The sequence below is a fragment of the Schistocerca americana genome, chromosome 2 (genome assembly GCF_021461395.2).
Source record: "Schistocerca americana isolate TAMUIC-IGC-003095 chromosome 2, iqSchAmer2.1, whole genome shotgun sequence".
NCBI classification, from domain to species: domain Eukaryota; kingdom Metazoa; phylum Arthropoda; class Insecta; order Orthoptera; family Acrididae; genus Schistocerca; species Schistocerca americana.
The window spans coordinates 306,084,826-306,105,604 of record NC_060120.1 but is presented as its reverse complement, the minus strand read 5'-3'; the positions used below and the strand labels follow the sequence as shown (position 1 = coordinate 306,105,604).

The 20,779-nt window shown below is 38.5% G+C and overlaps 1 protein-coding gene across 1 annotated transcript in view; it reads right to left on the bottom strand.

Annotated features, from left to right (window-relative positions):
• Window positions 1-20,779, bottom strand: part of LOC124591344 (beta-catenin-like protein 1) — a 93,899-nt gene that overhangs the window by 10,267 nt on the left and 62,853 nt on the right. The window contains exons 7-9 of the mRNA XM_047131726.1: window positions 12,839-12,987; window positions 7,394-7,575; window positions 4,277-4,455 (exon numbers count right to left, since the gene is read on the bottom strand). Coding sequence (XP_046987682.1) covers window positions 4,277-4,455; window positions 7,394-7,575; window positions 12,839-12,987 — 510 coding nt within the window. The remainder of the gene's footprint in view (window positions 1-4,276; window positions 4,456-7,393; window positions 7,576-12,838; window positions 12,988-20,779) is intronic.

Sequence of the window (20,779 nt, the reverse complement as noted above, 5' to 3'; positions counted from 1 at the left end):
ATCATTTGTGCGAAATTTGAGTTTGCCCTTTCCTCATGATATACTGTGAACTACAGATGAAGGACAACACACAGATCCCACATTTCTAGATTTTTGGAAAGCATTTGATACACTGCCCCACTGCAGGCAGTTAGAGAAGGTACGGGCATATGGAACAGGTTCACAAATATGCGAGTAGCTCGAAGACTTACTAAGTTACAAAACACAGTATGTTGTCCTTAATGGCGAATGTTCATCAGAGACAAAGGTATCATCAGGAGCGCCCCAGGGAAATGTGATAGAACCACTGTTATTCTCTGTATACACAAATGACTTAGTGGACAAGGTGGGTAGCGGTGTATGGTTGTTTGCTGATGATGCTGTGGTGAATGGTAAGGTGTCAAAATTGAGTGATTACAGAAGGATACAACATGACAGACAAAATTTCTATTTAGTGTGATGAATGACAGCTAGCTTTAAATGTGGAAAAAATGTAAGTTAATGTGGATGAGTAGGAAAAACAAACCCATAATTTTGGGATACAGCATTAGTAGTGCCCTGCTTGACACAAACACATTGTTTAAATATCCGGGCTTAATGCGGCAAAGCAATATGAAATGGAACATGCGTGTGATGATTATTGTATGGGAGGCAAATGGTCTACTTCGGTTTATTGGGATAATTCTAGGAAAGTGTGGTTCACCTGTAAAGGAGACCGCATAAATGTGGAACCTATTCTTGAGTACTGCTCAAGTGTTTGGGATCTATTCCAGGTCAGATTAAAGGAAGACACCCAAGCAAATCAGAGGTGGGCTGCCAGATTTGTTACTGTTAGATTCGAACAACACAGAAGTGTTACAGAGATGCTTCGAGAATTCAAATGGGAATCCCTGGAAAGAAGGCGATATTCTTTTCGAGGAACACTATTGAGAAAATTTAGACAACCAGCATTTGAAGCTGACTGAAGAATGATTCTGTTGCCTCTAACATACCACAAAGATAAGGTACGAGAAATGACGGCTCTTAAGGGGGCAAATAGACAGTCGTTTTTCCCTTGTTCTATTTGCGATAGGAACAGGAAAGGAAATGACTAATAGTGGTACAGGGTACCCTCTGCGATGTGCCATAAAGTGGATTGTGGAGTAACGATGTAGATGTAGATGTAGAAATAACCGAGGATATAGGGTGGTTGCTATACTGAGGTGAAGAAATTAGCACAACACGAGAATTTGTGGCGGGCTGCATCAAACCAGTCAGATGACAGATGACTTAAAAATAAATAAATACATAAACATGTATTCAATGTATTAGCATAGGCTGATCAAATTTACTTCTCCTCAGAGATTGGCAGTACCAATATTGTTGACCAAGGAGTCAAAAGCCTTCTCAAAATCGGACTTTATAGTTCTACTCACTGAAATTTGGAAGGCAGGAGACAAGGTACTGTCAGAAGTAAAGCTGTTAGGACAGGTCGTGAGTCATGCTTGGGTAGCTCAGTCGGTAGAGCACTTGCCCTCGAAAGGCAGGTCTTGAGTTCGAGTCTTGGTCCAGCACACAGTTTTAATCTGTCAGGAAGTTTCATAACCTGTTCAGTGCTTTTAAGTAGTCCATTATGCTGCATCCAATTCTAAAGCTGGCTTGATACTTCCTATTTTTAAAATTCACATTTTTCTCTCCACAGTTGGTAATAATTTTAGTTACTACCGTATATATTATGAATACGAAGCTGATAGGTTTGTAGTTATCTGTCTTGTTTATCTCCTGACATGTGAATGAGAATAATTACAACAATGTTCCAGTTTCCTGGCATTATCATCTTTCTTAAATATCCTGTATATAATTTTGCAAGTTCCTTTTGCATAACTTTTCTGTCAGATTTAATTATGTACACTGAAACATCACCATCTCACATGTACAGAACAGACAAACATAAATATGAAGTGTGATCAAAAAGTAAAGGGAATTTTTGTTTTTCTTAAAGAATCTTCATTTACTCATCAACAACAACTTCGTCCCCTTCAAAGTAATATTCCTCAGATATAATAGACTTGTGCCAGTACTTTTTCCACACTTGTAAGCACTCCTGGAACTCATTTTTCGTTATGGTGTCCAGCTTCTTTGGTGATTCTGTTTTTATCTCATCAATGATGGCAAAACGACGTCCTTTCACAATTCTCTTCAGCCTCAGGAACAGAGAGAAATCACAGAGGGCATGTCCAGTGAATACAGTGGCTGAGCCAACATAACGTTTTTGCATATTTTTGTTTTTGCCAAAAAATTACAAACAAGCACTGAGGTGTGAGTGGGAGCATTATCATGAAGCTATTTCCACAAGTGGTTTTGCCACAATGCTGGCTGTTTTCTTCGGATTCCTTCAAACAGCTGCCACATAACTTTAAGGTAGTATTCATTATTGACTGTACAACCATGAAGCAGGAATTCATGAGGCACTATACCATTTTAATTGAAGAAAACAGTGAGAAGAACCTTCAAATGATTGAATTTGTCAAATTCTTTTTGGTCTTGGCTCTTCAGGCAGTTTCCATTGGGACAATTGGGCCTTGGTTTCGACATCATTACCCATATGCTCATGTTTTGTCACATGTTAAACCTTCTCTAGAAGTTCTGGATCACTGTCAACTTCATTCAGCAACCCCTGAGCAATATACACGTGGCGTCGTTTTTGGTCAAAATTCAACAAGTTCAGAACAAACTTTCTTGCTACACATTTCATGCCTAAAACATCCAAAACAATTACTTGAAATGAGCCAAAGGGTATGTCGTCATCTTAGCAACCTCTCCGATGGTGATTTGGCGAATTTCCAGAACCATTTTCTTTACTTCTTCCACAATGTCATCAGTATTTTATGTACTAGGGCATTCAGTGTGGTCGTCATCTTCAATATCTTCTTGACCCTGTTTGAAACGTTTATACCACTCATAAACTCTTGTCTTACTCATAGTATGTTTGCCAAAAGCCACAGGCAACATTCTGAATGCAGATCTGCGCTTTATTACATTTTTCGAGTAAAATTTAATGCATATTCTTCGATCCATCTTACTCAAAAGTAAAAATTTGCTGAGTACTCGAAAACATGCCTAACCTTTTGAGTGTCAACACTAAACTAAATACTCAAAACAGCTGGAAATGTAAATATACATCAGGAGCATGTACACCAAAAGATGAAAAAAACTGAAAATCAGATGTATAAGGTCTACAAAATTAAAACATTCCTGTTACTTTTTGATCACATCTCGTAAGTGAAAATGTTCTCATTCATCTGGTTTTCATCTATTTTTGCTACGTGTCCATAAAATTTCAACTGTCATTTCTGCATTGTGTACAAGATCTATTTGGTCTACTTGTAGAACTCCTCATTTTTCCATTCGTCTAAGTTTTACAGTAGTCTTCTGGCACCCCAGAATTTCCGAGATACTTCCTTTCCTTCTTTTCAAATCCTTTCAATTGTCTTTTCATTTAAAATAAGATGCTTCGAAGCAGAGTCCCTCTGGTTTTAAAGCTGAATTATAGTGCCTGATTTTGGCCTTGTAGGATATTGCTCACTTTCTACCTGTTCTGTGTTAGTTTGCAAGCAAAGTCCAATTTTCTGGCTCTTCCTTTGACAGCCTCTTTATCCAGTCCACTGGATTGACTCCGTTCTCCTTGGTCTGTCCTGTTAATCTTCCCATGTTTTACATTCAAGTATTTCTTCCCATGATGTCTCCTGTGTTCCATATATTCTGTCTTTTCACATGAGCCTCTCAGACCTGTTTTCCAGCAATTTCATGCAAGATCTCCAGCATTCTTTGCACATCCTTCTTGTTTTCAGGCTGAAAGGGCAAGGTCATTGGCAAAAGCTAATCACTTATTTTCCATGTTGTTTCCTTTTTCCCAAGGGGTATTTCACTTAGTCCTTCCAACTTCAGCACTTTTTCCTAGAGTTTCATTATTTTCTACAGGACAGTATTGAGGACAATTGGGGATAATTCATCTCCCTGCCTGTCCCCAGTCTGTATTTCAAAGAGATCACAGATTTCTGCAAAAAGTGTAACTTGCTGTCAGAGTTTGTTTTCCTACCTGTATGTAACTCTAATTTCATTTTAGATGTCATCTTTCTGATACAAATATATTCTTTCAAACACTGATGATAAATCTTGTATATAGAGTAGGAGTAGAAGTAGTAGTAGTAGTAGTAGTAGCAATGTTGTTGTTACAGACAACATATCAAGTAAAATTAAAGAAACTTTTAACCTATTTCATTATAAAGTTGATGAGAATTTGTATTTCATTCCATACCTTTCGCTCGCGGTCTAGCTCTGCATCCACCTGCTCAACCTTCTCCAGATATTTAAAATGCAGTTCTAAAAGTCGATCGACTTTTTCATGATCATTCTCCGTAAACTTATTTAATAATCTTTGGCGCTGTGGTCCCCGACAGTTGCGCAGCATACTTGCAATAATTGAGACCACGTGTTCTGTTGGAAGTAAGAAATAATATTTTTAACCTCAAATACACCATATTAAATAACTACAAATTTGCTTTTTCATAATTACCAGTGCAACTCCACTTTATATATAAAATTAAATAATTTCAAATATCCCCAGCTAATGCCCCCCATTTACAGTTAATTACTCTCTGTGATAAGCTACATATGATTGCAGATAACATTTAGAGGCTATATAAGAGCAAAGCCTGGCACACACATGGTATTAATATCATTGAAATTTTGTCTTTGTTACGTTGATACATTCTGGAAATAATGTAAGTCAAGTTCAACTTATCTGCAAAATAGTTTAAATCATTCTACTTTCTAATTTTTATTTTGTGTGTATTTTATTTAACTGGATACACTGGAATAAGGTGCTGTGGTAAAATTCTTTGTCACAGCTGGATTACGGAAACCAAGAACTCAGGAGTACGCTCCGTCACTGTCAACAAAAAGGTGGCAGAAATCAAGGATGATCATACTTCACTTCAAGATAATTCCTCTGAAAGACGCCTCAAAACTGCAACCACACAATGAAAAAAATCAATATAGTGTATAACATGTTATTGGACAATTATTGGTTGCAGATGTATGAAATAGCTAATACCGTATGCACACAAGAAGCAAGAATAAAGTATTTTTTCATTTTAATTAACTAGGAGAAAATTCCCTGCAAGACATGTGATGCATTAGTTGACTTCTGATGAGTAGCAAATACAGAAATAATCTTCTCAGCCAATGCATGGATTATTTAAACATGTCAAGTCAACTAATGTCATGTTGCAATTTGTCACTGCAGAATATAACTGCAATTAAAGATCCCGTGTGGTAGTCACTGGAGAGAGAGAGAGAGAGAGAGAGAGAGAGAGAGAGAGAGAGAGGGGGGGGGGGGGGGGGGGAAGGGGGGAGGGGGGGGGGAGCAAGTAAAAAACAGAAAGGTTGTGGCCACTCGATTTTGGGCTGTAGAAGGTATTTTTCCTTCTTAAACTCCAAGCAATGGGTAAAACAATTAGTAGCCGCTGGACCAGTGAGATGAAAATTTAAGCGAAAAAGGCTAGATTGCAGAAAGAAAAATAAAATAGACAAATCTGGACAACACACCTGCCTACAAAGGTGTTCTGGTGTATGAAAGACAAGTAATTCATAGAATGTACTATAAGAGTACCCATCCTGTTCACCAAATTTGTCATCTTCTTGACTTTCACCGAAGTTTGGGTTGGAAAAAATCGAGTGTTCAATCCAGTGTTTTGTATCTGTACAGACATGACAATGCCACAAAATCATGACTGTCGGCACAAAATGGCCAATGGTGGCCCGAATACGAACCTGGGGAGCTGAAACAGGAAAGAGGGAAAGAAACTGGATATGTGAATCAATCTCCAGGAGAGCAGAGCATCCCAACATCACATAGAGATGAACATGAAGTAAACAAAATGCCATCAGTGTGAGTGACAGAGTAAACTAAGCACATGGAAAACGGAGCATGGCGCAAGGTAAAGGCCACATCTGAGGTAGTTGATGTCTCATAAGAGCTACTTGATCAGGCCTAATGAGGCCAGCAGGTGATCACCTGGGAGAGTGGTTTTGCCCATACAATGCCTTGTATACACTCTAAGTGACAGTGTTCTGTACTGTTTGGCTGCAATATCCATGCCAGCTCATCTGCATCCATCTCAGTATCTGCTGGTGGGGATACTAAATAAAGGTTACGGCAACTGAGCATGGGTAGTTCAAAAAGTTTCCAGAACTACACATTATGTATAGAATCTACTCACTGGGAACATTAGCCCCAGTGCACAAAGAACTGACGTACAGGAGAAACAGACCAAAAAATAAACGCATCTGTTTACCTAAACAAAGCTCTTTCATAGCCAGATCAAGAAAAATATCCTTGTCCTCCTAGATTGCTTTTATGGAAACAAATAAATACTTTCATGTGCTTCAATTTTGCTACATTATGTATGAAGAGTGTATGTGAGATAAGAACTGGGGGATGAATCAAATCACAGAGCACAGACAATATAACTGTGCATTTGCATGTGTGTTCTGTATTAATTAATTCTGAAGGAGGACATTGTCTGAAAGCTCAGTAAGGTTTTGTTCATGTGCCTGTTGATTGTTCAAAGGCCCAATTACATGGAAACTGTCTACATTTACTCCTTCCATTATTTGTTTTTAGAAACTGTAGTATAAGCTGGAATAAATATAATGTTCATAAAACAACAACAAGCACTATCACTTTTTAAAAATGAAAAAACTTAATAAGAAGCATTAATACAAACTTTGAAAGTTTCATGTTCAACCTAAATTTTGGAGATATCCATAATAATTTTGATCCAATACAACAAGAATGACAACAGCTATGAGATATGTGAATGTATACTTTCCTGGCATATACTGCTGACAAAAGTTTGTTGGGCTTCCATTTGAGCGAAAGAACTGAAATTCTGCAATGTATCAATGAGTGTCGCTATTATCATCTTCTGGCAAAGATAAAGAGGATGATGAGTGACATTCATTGAAACATCAAGTATTTCACAGCAGCCACCCAGATGGAAGCCCAAGAACATTTCGTCAATTATGAGACATATAAATACTGAACTATGATTCTGTAAACATAACAAATTATGAAAAAGAAATGCATTATTAATTTGGTTGGAATTAATCAACTTTATTTTACTGAGCAACAGAACAAAATGGTGTTTTAAAAGGCATTAACAAAAATATCAATTTACTTTGTATTAATCTGATAAGTATGATGAGAATGTAATAATAATTTGTTACCCATAGCAAGCAAGCTTTAGTCTTCTGAAGTATAAATAATCAATACCTTACACAGAAATGGAAAACAACCTAAATATTAAATGCCAGGAAACATTGGGTGGAAAAGCAAGTTTTAGCAATTTCAAATGAATGGAAACTTTACCTTCATGTTCTTCAGTGGTCAGTATACGCTTGCGATTTTTCTTTGGAGTTTTCATAAATAATGGAAAGATTGTTCGGAGTCCAAGGATATCTACAAATTTATTACAATTTTCTTTTCCATCTGGTCCAGACATGGCATGATCAAGTACTTTCAGCGAGCCATTTCGAGACAGTTTCTTTTCCCTGAAATGTATGTTTCCAGTAAGAAAATGCAAAACACACACACACACACACAAGAAATTCAGCTAAGTTTTGCTATGTACTGAAAACACATTATATCCCAAACCAATGAGTTCATCATGTTGTCTAAGCTGACAAGTGCTTTCCAATAAGTTTGGAGATTACAACAGCCTTAACTGACTTCAAGGAAGCAGAAGAGCACGGCCTCCAAAAAAAGTGTTTTGTACGTCTATTACTTGTATATGAAAAGAACTATAACAGTTAAAGAATTTAACATATACAAATATTTTAATGGTATGAAGTAACTCACTAGATGGTAAATCATAAAAAGAGAAACATACACCATTCATTCACAATGCCAGAATAGCATTCTGGTCTGAGCTGCTGGAGTTTGTGATCATGAGTGTGTGAGGTGTGCTTGCTTGTGTGACTGAATGATGTGTGGTTCTCTCTTTCTGACAAAGGGTGAGGCTGAAAGCTTATGTGTAAGCCTTTTTTAATTGTACCTGTCTGCAACTCAGCCATGTTATCCTTACCACAAACATGAATCTATCTTTTCCTACATTGTTGACATTCCTACCTGGAGATTCCATTCTTTCATGAGTTGGTAACAATTTTATGACTATTACAAAATATTTACACACTGACTGCGTGTCACACTGCTCAGCTAGTATCCACATTAGAAATATACACCAATAAATACCCATCAGCTGGCATCTATAGTGTGTTGCAGGAGAAATGGTCAATTTTCAGGGGTATAATAGGAATGGTCATTTGAAGCAAAAAGGTAAATTTGGATATAGGCCCTAGTCCGAATGGTTTCTGAGACAGAACACACTTAATGCATGTTCTTATTTATTTTCAGTATTGTTCCATACACTGTCCGGTTTACACATGTGCACCAATTATTAAATATTAAACATGCATTTTACAAAGTATCAACTGAAAAACACATATTTTTTAAACGAATGTTTAAAAGTACTATCATTCACATCACATTACAGCTGTAGTACAGTTCACAATAAATGTTCAAATATTCTGTCGTCAGCTTCAGTTCATTTTTGCGTTCTTGGGAGAAAATGTTGTGTTGCTTGTCTGAGTGCCTCTGTACATTCCCTAATGGGTGCAGCAACATCCATAATGTAACCAGATAGTTCCTCTCATGTATTCACCGCTCATTTGTACACCTCAGATTTCTTTCAACCCCATAAACAGAAATCTAATGGCTGAAGGTCTGTTGATCGTTATGGCCAGTCAACTGTACTATCATGGCCAATCCAGAAATTTAGATAAATGCAATTGAAATATTCCCTCACACATCTGGTAAAATGTGGACGGACTCCATCATCCTGGAAGTACGATGCAGTCCGTGTGGCACGTTATGACCTCAAGGTGCTCAAAAAAAAAAAAAAAAATTTGCAAGTAATTATGGCCCATCATTAAATCTTCTCAAACAACTGGACCTATTAATATATTATTGATCAAGCTTCACCAAACATATATTGAAACACAAAGTTCGAAATTGGTTTCACTATAGCTTGTGAATTTTCCTGTGATCACATGGTTATTACATGTGATGTTGATTCCATTTTGTGTGTGTAAATGTGGCTTCACTAGTGAATGGTATTAATGGAAGCAAATGATGTATGGTCATTTAACCAGTGACAAAATTGAAGTTGTATGGGATTGTTGCCAATGCAAATATTATGGACACCCCTTATCTGAAATGTGTACAAGTTTTGCACACACAATGTTTGCCATACACAGCTTCTTGGGACATTGATACATACAGAAAGTTGCCATGTGCTGGTAGAAGAACTACGCTGTACCATTTCAACAACATATGGCTGTTCCTGCACAGTTTGGTGAAATAACATTCAGAAGAAAAATGCGAAGAATACCTATTTCACGCAATGTGCTAAATACTCTGACAAACACTCTACAATCAGGAATTACACAAGTTGGAAAGCACTAACACTATTCTTCAACAACAGCAAAAGCACTAACATCAAAGAAGCCATTAACGTACACCTTATCAGCATATTCTTCATTGGCGTACATGTGCAGCATTTTAGTTAGCACGTGTAAAAACAAAACGAACAAATCCTTCTCTAGCTGATACATTCCCAATCCCTCACACTACTTTGCTCACAACATACCATGGACAACAGCATATTCAACAGGCTAGTTTAATGGCATAAAGACATCCTGAGCAACGAGGCTGAAAGCAACACAGCAGGGTGGGCTAGAAGAAATGTCAACGCGGTTGGCTGAGTAAGACACACACATGCATGCCACTAGCCCATAAACAAATGTACATACATTAAATATGTTCTATCTTGAAACTATTCGGCACAGGGCATATATCCGTATGAAGTTTTTTTTGTTGATCATTCCTGGCATATCCCTGAATATTGGCTGTTCCAGCTGGGACCACCAGCATATGGAAGTTGATGGGTGTTTATTAATGAATCTTCTCCCACACAATCCAACACCATCTCCTCAAATTCTACTGTGTGAACAATTCTTTGTCAACAACTCTGGCCACCAGCTCTCTCTGACTTGAAAGTCAGTTTCTCATAAATTTTTATCCATGGAGATAAATTTCTCCAAATTATGACAACATGTTACAAAAATGTTCTCTCTGTTTTCATTCAGCTATTCAAACACTACAACCTGCTGTATCCGTACATGCTATGTATATCTACAGTGCTATGGATCTCATGGAGGAACAGAGTAAGCTGAGTTTTGCAAGACCCCTCTCTGCAGAATCTATGTTGATTTTTACAAAAGAGACTTTTGGTCTCCAAAACGTTGTAATACATGAGCATAAAACATGTTTCATAATTCTATAACAGATTGATCCCAACAATACATGCATCTGTCCTATGACACTTTTTGAAAACGGAAACAACTTGCACTTTTTCCACTCACTAGATATCCTTTGTTGCTCCAGTGGCCTACAAAAAACTGCTGCCAGAAGGAGAGCAGGTTCCTGTGATGAGTAAATCTGCATCATTAACAAGTCATGAACTTTTAACACTAAAACTCCACCAGGGATATATCACAGATGATTGTGTATTGTTAGGGGCAGGCTGCTAAATGCTTTACTGGTACGTTCAAACAACATGTAAATATTATGGAGATGTTTCAGGAACTTAAATGGAGGGAAGGTGAAATTCTTTCCGACGAACATTATTGAGAAAACTTAACAAACCAGCATTTGAAGCTGATTGCAGAAAGTTTCTACTTCCGCCAACATACATTCCACATAAGACCCACAAACATAAGGTATGAGAAATTGGGGCAACATATTTTTTCCCCATTCTATTTTTGAGTGCAACAGGAAAGGAAACAACTAGTAGTGGCACAAGGTACCCTCCACCACACACTGTACAGTGGCTTTCAGAGTACATATGTAGATGCAGATGTAGAAGTAAATGTGACTGAAAATTTTCTCTATAAAAATCAACGTAGAACCTGCAAACAGAGATCTAGCAAAACTCAGCTCGTTCTGTTACTCCACAAGACCCACAGTGTTCTTCAACATCTAGAACGTATTTTGTCACTTTCCAGCACTGCCATTAAGAAAAAATGAGCTTCCCAAATATCAGACCAGATTTGTGACTGGATTCAAGACTTTCTTACAGACAGAACTCAACACGTCACTCTTAATGGAACAAAATCGACTGATGTAAAGGTAATATTGGATGTGCCCCAAGGAAGTGTGATATGACCATTACTGTTTACATCGTACATAAATGATTTAGTAGACTGCTTGGAAGCTCTATCAGGCTGTTCACAGATGATGCGGTTGTCTGTAAGATGGAAGCAATGCCAGAAGACAGTGCAATTTACAGGAGGACCTACAGAGGATCGATGAATGGTGCAGGGACTGGCAGTTGACACTGAACGTAAATAATTGTAACATAGTGCCCATACATAGGAAAAGAAATCCACTACTGAACAACTACACTATGACAAATTGCTGGAAACTGCAACTACTGTAAAATATCTAGGAGTATCTATCCAAAGTGACTTTAAGTAGAATGACCACATAAATCAAATAGCACACAAAACAGATACCAGACTCAGTTTCATAAGAAGAATCTTAAGAAACTGTACTTCATATACTAAAGAAGTGCTTGTAAGGTACTTTTCTGACCAACTCCCGAGTATTGTTTATCAATCTGGGACTGTTACCAGGTAGGACTGGTAGACATAAAGAAACTCCAATAAAAAGCAGCATGTTTCATCATGGGATTGTTTAGTCGAGAGCATTACAGAAGTGCCCAACAAACCCCAGATTAGAGGCATCATGCATCACAGAGAGGTTTACTATTGAAATTTTGAGAGAGTACTTTCCAGCAGCAAAACAACATATCACTTCTTCCCACACACGTCCCACAAAATGACCACAACGAAAAAATTTGGGAATTAGAGCTAATAATGAGGCTTACAGATAATCATTCTTTCCACACGCCATTCGCAAATGAAAAATGGATCAGTTAGTAGTACCACAGTATCCTCTGCCACGTGCCGTCTGGTGGCTTGTGGAGTATTGTGTAGATGTAGAATTGTACATAGTTTACAACATGTGCATTACACACATTGCTTACTTGGACAACATACAGCATGAAATATTCATTTCAAACCATTTGTTCTTCATCTCTGAATACTCCGTTTGGAACCCTCTACTGTTTTCATTATTTTGACCATATAGGTTTGGCTCATCCTGTCAGTGGCACTACACAGTGAAGGACACTATTTGCAAGGTACACAAGAACAGTCCACAATACAAATTGCAGAGATCGCCCAGAAAGCGAGAGGAAGATGGTGTTATTATTAAAAGAAATGACATTATTTCCATACAGGTTGCATATTTGCATAAAAAATGTATATTTACTCGACTGGTAGTCAATTTTAGCTGTACAGTCATCTTTTAATGGACATTTCCATGAATAGTTGGAAGTGTCCTCCTTAATATGGCTTCTACTCTAAATTGACCAAGAGTGATTTGTGTAAATACTGTTCTATTCAAATATACAATCTCAGCAGGAATAATATCATCTTTTAAGACTTCTCAAACACTGTGGAATGAATCTGCAAAAAAAAAAAATTTTTTTGCATTGGCATCTGCTGTCTTTTTCTCCCTGAGATCAATTTTTCTTGTAATAGTATGTACGTGTGAAATGCATACAAAAGCAAGCTTATACCAAATAAAACATGTGTATAATTCATTTATTTTTAAAGAAAAGGTACTCACCTCAGCATAAGATTCATAAGCTGCAAGCCTTCTCCACGTAGGAAACGTTCTCTGTTTGGTGCATACATCAGGCTCGAACAAAGGCAGTTAAATAAATTCTCCATCATTTCATGTTCTTCATTTGAAGTTGGATCATGCCTTTTGTAAAACTAAACACAAACAGAAAAATAGGGATCAAAACTATTCAATTCTGATAAGATGATGATTTTTTAATTAATTAAAACATTGATAGAGCTACACTGATAATGTTGCTAAACTTTTCCTATTTAATATCAAATTTCAGTTTCATAATAGTCTGATCAAATGGTGATATTTGCTATACTTCACAGTATCATTATGTACCATTTTTATTTTGACATTTTTGTAGTGATTTTGGTTTTTGTATGTTTTTAGCTCTTCCTCCACTTCTCAATCCAGTTCAATCAGTATATTATAAACATGATTTGCATACAATCATAATCAGAAATTTGTGAGGGACTGCCAGTTTCATCTGAATTCATTGAATTAACTGACTACTTAGTCATCAACATAACTTAAGCTTAAATGACACTTCATTTGATTGATACGACAAATTATAATCTGATGTAGAGCTTGCCTGATGCCATGGGAATGAAATAACTAGCCACAAGAATAAGCGCAGCAGCCTAAGCTGAAGAGGGGCACTGGGCGTTTGGTGGTGACAATCCTGACAATACCTACAGGCGTAGCAAGCCGATGGTTTGACATTCAATGATGTGCTTACACTTCCAATATGGTGCTGTACTGTTTTTCGTCTATGGTGAAGGAGGCTACACTGAGACAAGATATTTCAGTTCACTGATCTCGTTATTCTTTTTGTACTGACCAATAAAAACAAACATTGTTTGTGCAGATGGATATGTGTGTGTGTGTGTGTGTGTGCGCAAGTGAGTGTATACCTGTCCTTTTTTCCCCCTAAGTCAAGTCTTTCCGCTCCCGGGATTGGAATGACTCCTTACCCTCTCCCTTAAAACCCACATCCTTTCGTCTTTCCCTCTCCTTCCCCCTTTCCTGATGAAGCAACAGTGGGTTGCGAAAGCTTGAATTTTGTGTGTGTGTTTGTGTTTGTTACTGTCTCTTTCAACATACCAATGCTTTTGTTTGGTAAGTTACATCATCTTTGTTTTTACAAACATTGTTTTTGTTTGTTAGTTATAAAGTTAAAGCCATTTTAACAATACTGCATGAAAAAAGGAAAATACTCAGAAAACACAGTTAGGTATCAGTGTAACTTCGTACATATATAAAACACGAGTGGGTATATAAATGATTAGAGCTGCAATTCTCTGTGACAGGTAGAACGACCATCAGATTATATTAGTGCTGTTACTAGTCCTGCTAGAGTACATAAATAAGGAGGTGGGCAGCATCAGATGTTGAGTGATCTCAGAGAGGACATGGAGATGCTGTGCACTCGTACAAGACAGTGTTATCAACACCTGACAGGAGTCTGAACAGGACATCATAGTGGGTCTCCATATAGCCACTGGTCAAAGATGACAATATCCAAATTTGTGGGCCTTTATAATGTGACAGTGGCCCAATATTGGACTGCACAGGAACAAGAGGGCAGGGCATACTTGTCATCAATGTTCCAATTGACCACATGTAACGACCACAAGCAAGGATAGCTGTATTGTGCAGTAAGCACATCGTAGCCCCTTCACATCTGAGCCGGTCATCTGAGAACAAATAATGGACTCCCTGTAACATTCTGTGTCATCCTGCATCATTGGTAGGCAACTTGTACCAGCTGGACTAGGGAATTACTGTTCCATGCACAGGATGCCGTTAACACCACATTACAAACAGCTGCATTTGGCACCGTGCCGTGACTGGGAAGCATGGACTGCTGGTGAGAGGTACTGAATTGTGTTCAGGGATGCATCACAGTTTTCCAACACTGTATGACCAGCGTCAGTGAGTATGGTGACAGCCTGGGGAGAGGCCCCCTTCTTCCAATGTTTCGGAGAGGCACACTGGTGTTAATGCTGGCATCACGGTAAGGGGTGGCATCTTGTATGACTTCAGGCCACAGGTACCAGTGATTGATGGAACTCTGATGGCACAACAGTATGTCACAGACACCCTGCATCTTCATGTTGCACCTCTCATCCCACATTACCGTGGGCCATTTTTCAACATGACATTGCTCTTTCATACATCGGTTGTGCCAGTATACACTGTAATTATGATGTTGAGTCATTCCTGTGAACAGTAATATCCCCAGATCTGTCCCCAATAGGATATCTGCGGGACTGACTCAGATTTCTACTCTGTTCCAATGCTAGTATCCAAGATATCAAGGACCAGTTATAACAGCTATGGTCCAGCTTGCCTCAGGACAGTACAATGGCTTTATGAAACTACATCTACATTTATACTCTGCAAGCCACCCAACGGTGTGTGGCAGAGGGCACATTATGTGCCACTGTCATTACCTCCTTTTCCTGTTCCAGTCGCGTATGCTTTGCGGAAAGAACGACTGCCGGAAAGCCTCAGTGCGCACTCGAATTTCTCTAATTTTACATTCATGATCTCCTCAGGAGGTATAAGTAGGGGGAAGCAATATATTCGATATCTCATCCAGAAACGCACCCTCTTGAAACCTGGACAGCAACCTACACCGTGACGCAGAGTGCCTCCCTTGCAGAGTCTGCCACTTGAGTTTGCTAAACATCTCCATTACACTATCACGCTTACCAAATAACCCTGTGACAAAACGCACCGCTCTTCTTTGGATCTTCTCTATCATCTCTGTCATCCCAACCTGGTACAGATCCCACACTGATGAGCAACACTCAAGTATAGGTCGAACGAGTGTCTTGTAAGCCACCTCCTTTGTTGATGGACTACATTTTCCAAGGACTCTCCCAATGAATCTCAACCTGGCACCTCCCTTACCAACAACTAATTTTATATGATCATTCCACTTCAAAACATTCCGTACGCATACTCCCAGATAGTTTACAGAAGTAACTGCTACCAGTGTTTGTTCCGCCATCATATAATCATACAATAAAGGATCTTTCTTTCTATGTATTCGCAATACATTACATTTGTCTATGTTAAGGGTCAGTTGCCACTCCCTACACCAAGTACCTATCCGCTGCAGATCTTCCTGCATTTCGCTGCAATTTTCTAATGCTGTAACTTCTCTGTATACTACAGAATCATCTGCAAAAAGCTGCTCTTCCCAATTGAATCAGTGCATGCAGTCAGGCCAGAGGTGGTGAAGGTCATACTGATAAGTAGCTTCATACTACCAAATTCTTTGTAAATTTGACTCCCTTTTCTATTCCAGACTGTCAGACAGTGTATATATATATCACCTTGCAAGCATGTACAACAAATGATTATAAGTATATCCACAGGAGTTGTGGATTTGGAGTCTACCTTATTACCGAGTTCAAATTATTGTTGTCTAAAATAAATTATAAGTAGATCTCAACACAGACAAATAAAGAACATCAAATACAAATTTACACAGCCTTAGTAAGCCTTCACACCTATTGTGAAAACATTTGTTGTCATTGTATGTCACCAATACTTTTTTGAATGCGAAATTATTTTACTTTATTTTTCAGTCTCAGGTTCCACAAACGACTCCTTAGCAAGTCATCACCAAACGCTCTGTTTAAATTGGAAGGAAAAAGAAAAGATAAATCCACTTGCACCAGGCAGTTGAACTCCCGGAAAGAGGACTTATGACCAAAGTATACCACACGTAAACTTCATTTTCCTGGTATTTTACAAACTTCTATAAACAACTAGATGCATCTGAATACACTGCATAATAACTTAAGCATGTTAAATAACACCCACCTACAGGCTAGTGGCAAATGGGTCACCAGCAGTTGCAAGTATGCACTACACAGCAAGTGTGAACAACTTTTACATCAAGCAACTGCTAAACAAGTCACACATCTCATCTCTAAGCAAGTGCCACTTAATCTGTTTCTGGTAGACATCTAGCTCACCTACAGTAGTAGTTATGTGGGGTGTTTTTTTCTTTCTTTCTTTCTTTCTTTTTTCTTTAAATACAAGAAGCTTTCAATTTCACAAGGGTTTATCTCACAGTTAATTTTATATTGTGAATATTTTAATCTTATTTTTGTGATTTAAAACTTATCAACTATACACTATTTTGTAGTGAAATGTAGATGTCAATGCCAACAATCAAGGGTCGATAGTGTTGCTTTGACAACATTTTTCCACACAATCAACTTATGATTTGGCACCCCCTTTTCCTGCGTACACTTTCAACCATGTCAGTTTTCGCTGCTGTGATATCCACTGCATACAAATCTTGTACTGGCACCCTTCTCAGCTTTGCACCACAGGTTGGGTTTGTGTCACTTGAGCATTAAACTGGCCCTGAGTGTTGATATGTTTACAACGTGGGTGCCCAATCCTGGCCAGTTCAGTTCTGCTCTGTGATGTTACTATGAAATGTTTTTAAGTTTGTATAGTTGTGTACAGATGTTAGTTTGAAACTGTAATTTAGCTTCCTAGTATTTAACTATCCCTCTTTTTGTTTCTTTTTAAACAGATAATGACCTGCAACAATGCTGAAACCATTTAAAATACCATTAGTGTGATCTTAAGACTGGAAAATACATTCCAAAAGTTTCATCTATGAGATAATCACCGTCTTCTTTGACAGTTGTGGTCTGTGGTCTAAGACAGGGCTTCCCAACCTTTTCAGCTGGCGGACCCCTTCTTCAGCCAAAAATCCATGGCAGACCCCTGGCCAGTCAAGAGCACAGTAACTTTATATTTCAGAGCGAAACCCATGGGAACCGAAAGCCTCTTAATGCAAGTGCCATGTTCCCAATGACCCCCCTCCCCCCATCCCTGAAGTATCATAATCTTTGGTTTAGAGATGAATGAAAAAAAACTTGAAATTAACGATCCAATTTGAATTCCCACTGTATCCAGACACTTACTAGTGGATTTACTCCCTTTGTTCAACACACTATAGCCTGATTAAAATTACTTGGTAATTGACATTTCACACATTGGAGCTGCCTTCCTCCAAGAGCAATCAGCGTCACATCCAAGCTGTTCGCTGTTGACAAGTTGGCACTTGTGGTCTGTTCACTTCCACTGTTTGGCTACAATCGTGTAAGGAGCATGCATATTTCGTAACAGTCATGTGTGTGTGTGTGTGTGTGTGTGTGTGTGTGGTTTTTCGTGAAATCCGAAGAAAAATGTTCAAATGTATGTAAAGTCTATGGGACTTAACTACTGAGGTCATCAGTCCCTAGTCTTACACACTATTAACCTAAGTTTAACTTCCGCTAAGGACAAACGACACACACACACACACACACACACACACACACACACACACACACACACACATACGAGGGAGGACTCTAACCTCCTGCGGGAGCGGCCGTGCAATCCACGACGACATGGCGCCTGAGACTGCGCGGCCATTCCGCGCGGCTGTGAAGAAAAGAGGCAGACCCATGATTAAGTTGTGACATCTGTTGTGCAATGTGTGGGAATACATTCACCCAGTTTACATGCATTTCCAAAATCTGATTTCGTTAGCCGATGTCCCAGTTCCGCTTTTGGTTGGTCATATAAACACTTCAAAATCGATTCTGGAAATCTGCTTTTATAAAGCCATTTTCCAGTTCAACAATCGATTTTTGTGCCCATGTAAACAGATCAGAAAATCTAGTTATTTTTATGTCTTTGTGTATCTACTGAACGGCACCTGTCAGTCCATAGCCGGCAGCTAGCAGGCGGCGTTGCAACAGTTGGTAGCTGGCAACTGGCAGGCGGCGTGACAACAGTTTAGCCACAGCTGACAACTTCAACTACTACTTGGACACTATATTGTGGCAGTCAGCCTCGACTGTAAACAAATTAGGAAAACAAACAGACAGACTCTCTTAATCAAAATATCCACGGGTGTACTGCCAGTCTACAGTGTCCAACGGGCACAATATTTCGGCAATCATACATGTTGCCATCATCAGGTGAACTGACGGACTGAACTACTGTGAACGTGCTGGTACGTCCGTCTGTCAGTTCACCTGATGATGGCGACATGTATGATCGCCGAAATATTGTGCCCGTTGGACACTGTAGACCAGCAGTACACCCATAGATATTTTGATTATCAAATACACCAAGAGAAACTCAAGAATCAAACAGAATCTCTTATTTCTATATAAGAAGGCAAAGCATTTCACAGAATGTAAGACTTTTTTCTTAAAGGAAACAATTCTGGCAGAGGTGGTTTACCTTTTACAAGGTGGCACGTGGAAAGTCATCATTTGTTTACACTCGCAGCCAGTTGCCACAATATAGTGTCAGAGTAATAACAAGTAATTGTAATTGAAGTACAGGCAGGCCATATTTTTAACTGAGGGGACGGTATATTATATAAAGAAAAGAAATTAGCTTTGGAGATCATTTTAATTTTCGGAACAAAAATATCAATGCCAACAGTATTCAATTAATAATTATTTTGTAAGTGATAGAAGACAGAAACAAAATTCCTACAGAATTATAGTTCAGGTATTTTTCTTCGTAGATGCTCAGTGAAATGAGCTTCTATGAAGAAAAATGCTTTCTTCTTTACTATAGATGAGTCTGTAGGAATAATAATGGAATCCTCTTGTGATGGTTGAGGGTGCTTCTGCTGACACAATTTTGAAAAGTTAGTTTCAGTTCTTGACAACTGGAGACGGATGTCGGGTTCCGCATCTGGACAGCTTAGGTACTTAGTTTTGTGTGCAGCATAGATCGAGAATCCAGATTCACACATGTATGTTGTGGCAAACCAGAGAAGTACACATTTTTCCTTTTCAACAAGGGGGTAGTATTTCTTGTTATCCAAACGGATCCAAAAGTGTGAGTAACCGTCACTGTCAAAACTTGATTTCAAGGTAGGGTCTGTGGCAATTTCTATCAACAACTCATATTCATTTGGTAATAGAATGTTTGGCTTTTTGAATACAGTGAATGGGTTGACCACCCATTCGTATTTCTGCAATTTCTCGTCTTCAGCTGTTGGGAAATAATGCTCCAACAATGACATTAAGCTTCGGAGATGTTCCAGAATTTGCTGAAACTAATTCTTCCCAAGCGCCAATGTTTTGTTTTTCAAAAACTCCTTGAGAAGAGGAAAACACTCGACCTCCCCCTCCTCGACACACTCTGCCCAAAAATTGATTTTCCTCTTGAATGCTCGAACATTTTCGATAGCAGTGACCTTTGTTTCACTTTGCCCTTGGAGTGAAATATTCATTTCGTTCATTTTGAAGAAATTATCTGACAAATAGGCAAGTATACACTGCCAATTTTTGTCATTAATAAGGTCTGCTAATTTGGTGTTATGCTATAAAAGGAAAGCTAAGACTTCCAATCTTAATTCGTACAACCAAGAGAGTGCATTCCCACGTGAGAGCCACCTCACTTCTGTGTGGAGAAGCAGGGAAGGATGAAGGCTTCTCATATCTTCACACAGTATTGTGAAAAGTCTTGACTTCAATGGCCTTGATTTTATGTAGTTAATGGACTCATCTAAAACTTTATTGAACGAAACAGGCATTTGTTTCGTAGCTAAAACGTATCTGTGGAGAGCACAATGACTACTGCTGCAATTCTTGGCATTTTCTTTAATTTTCGTTATTGCTCTGACTGTAGGACCCGTCATAGCTTTTGCACCATCTGTTCACACATCTATGCAATTAGGCCATGAAACTTCATTAGTCCTTAAAAAATCATCCAACAGACGGAAATTTAAGCACCTGTTGTGTTGGCGGGTAGTGGTCTGCACAATAAGAGGTCCTCCTCAAACATCCAGAATATTCATAACGGACAAAAGCCAATAAATTCGCTAATCCTGCAACATCAGTGTATTCATCTATCTGCAGAGAAAATGAATTATGTTGGATG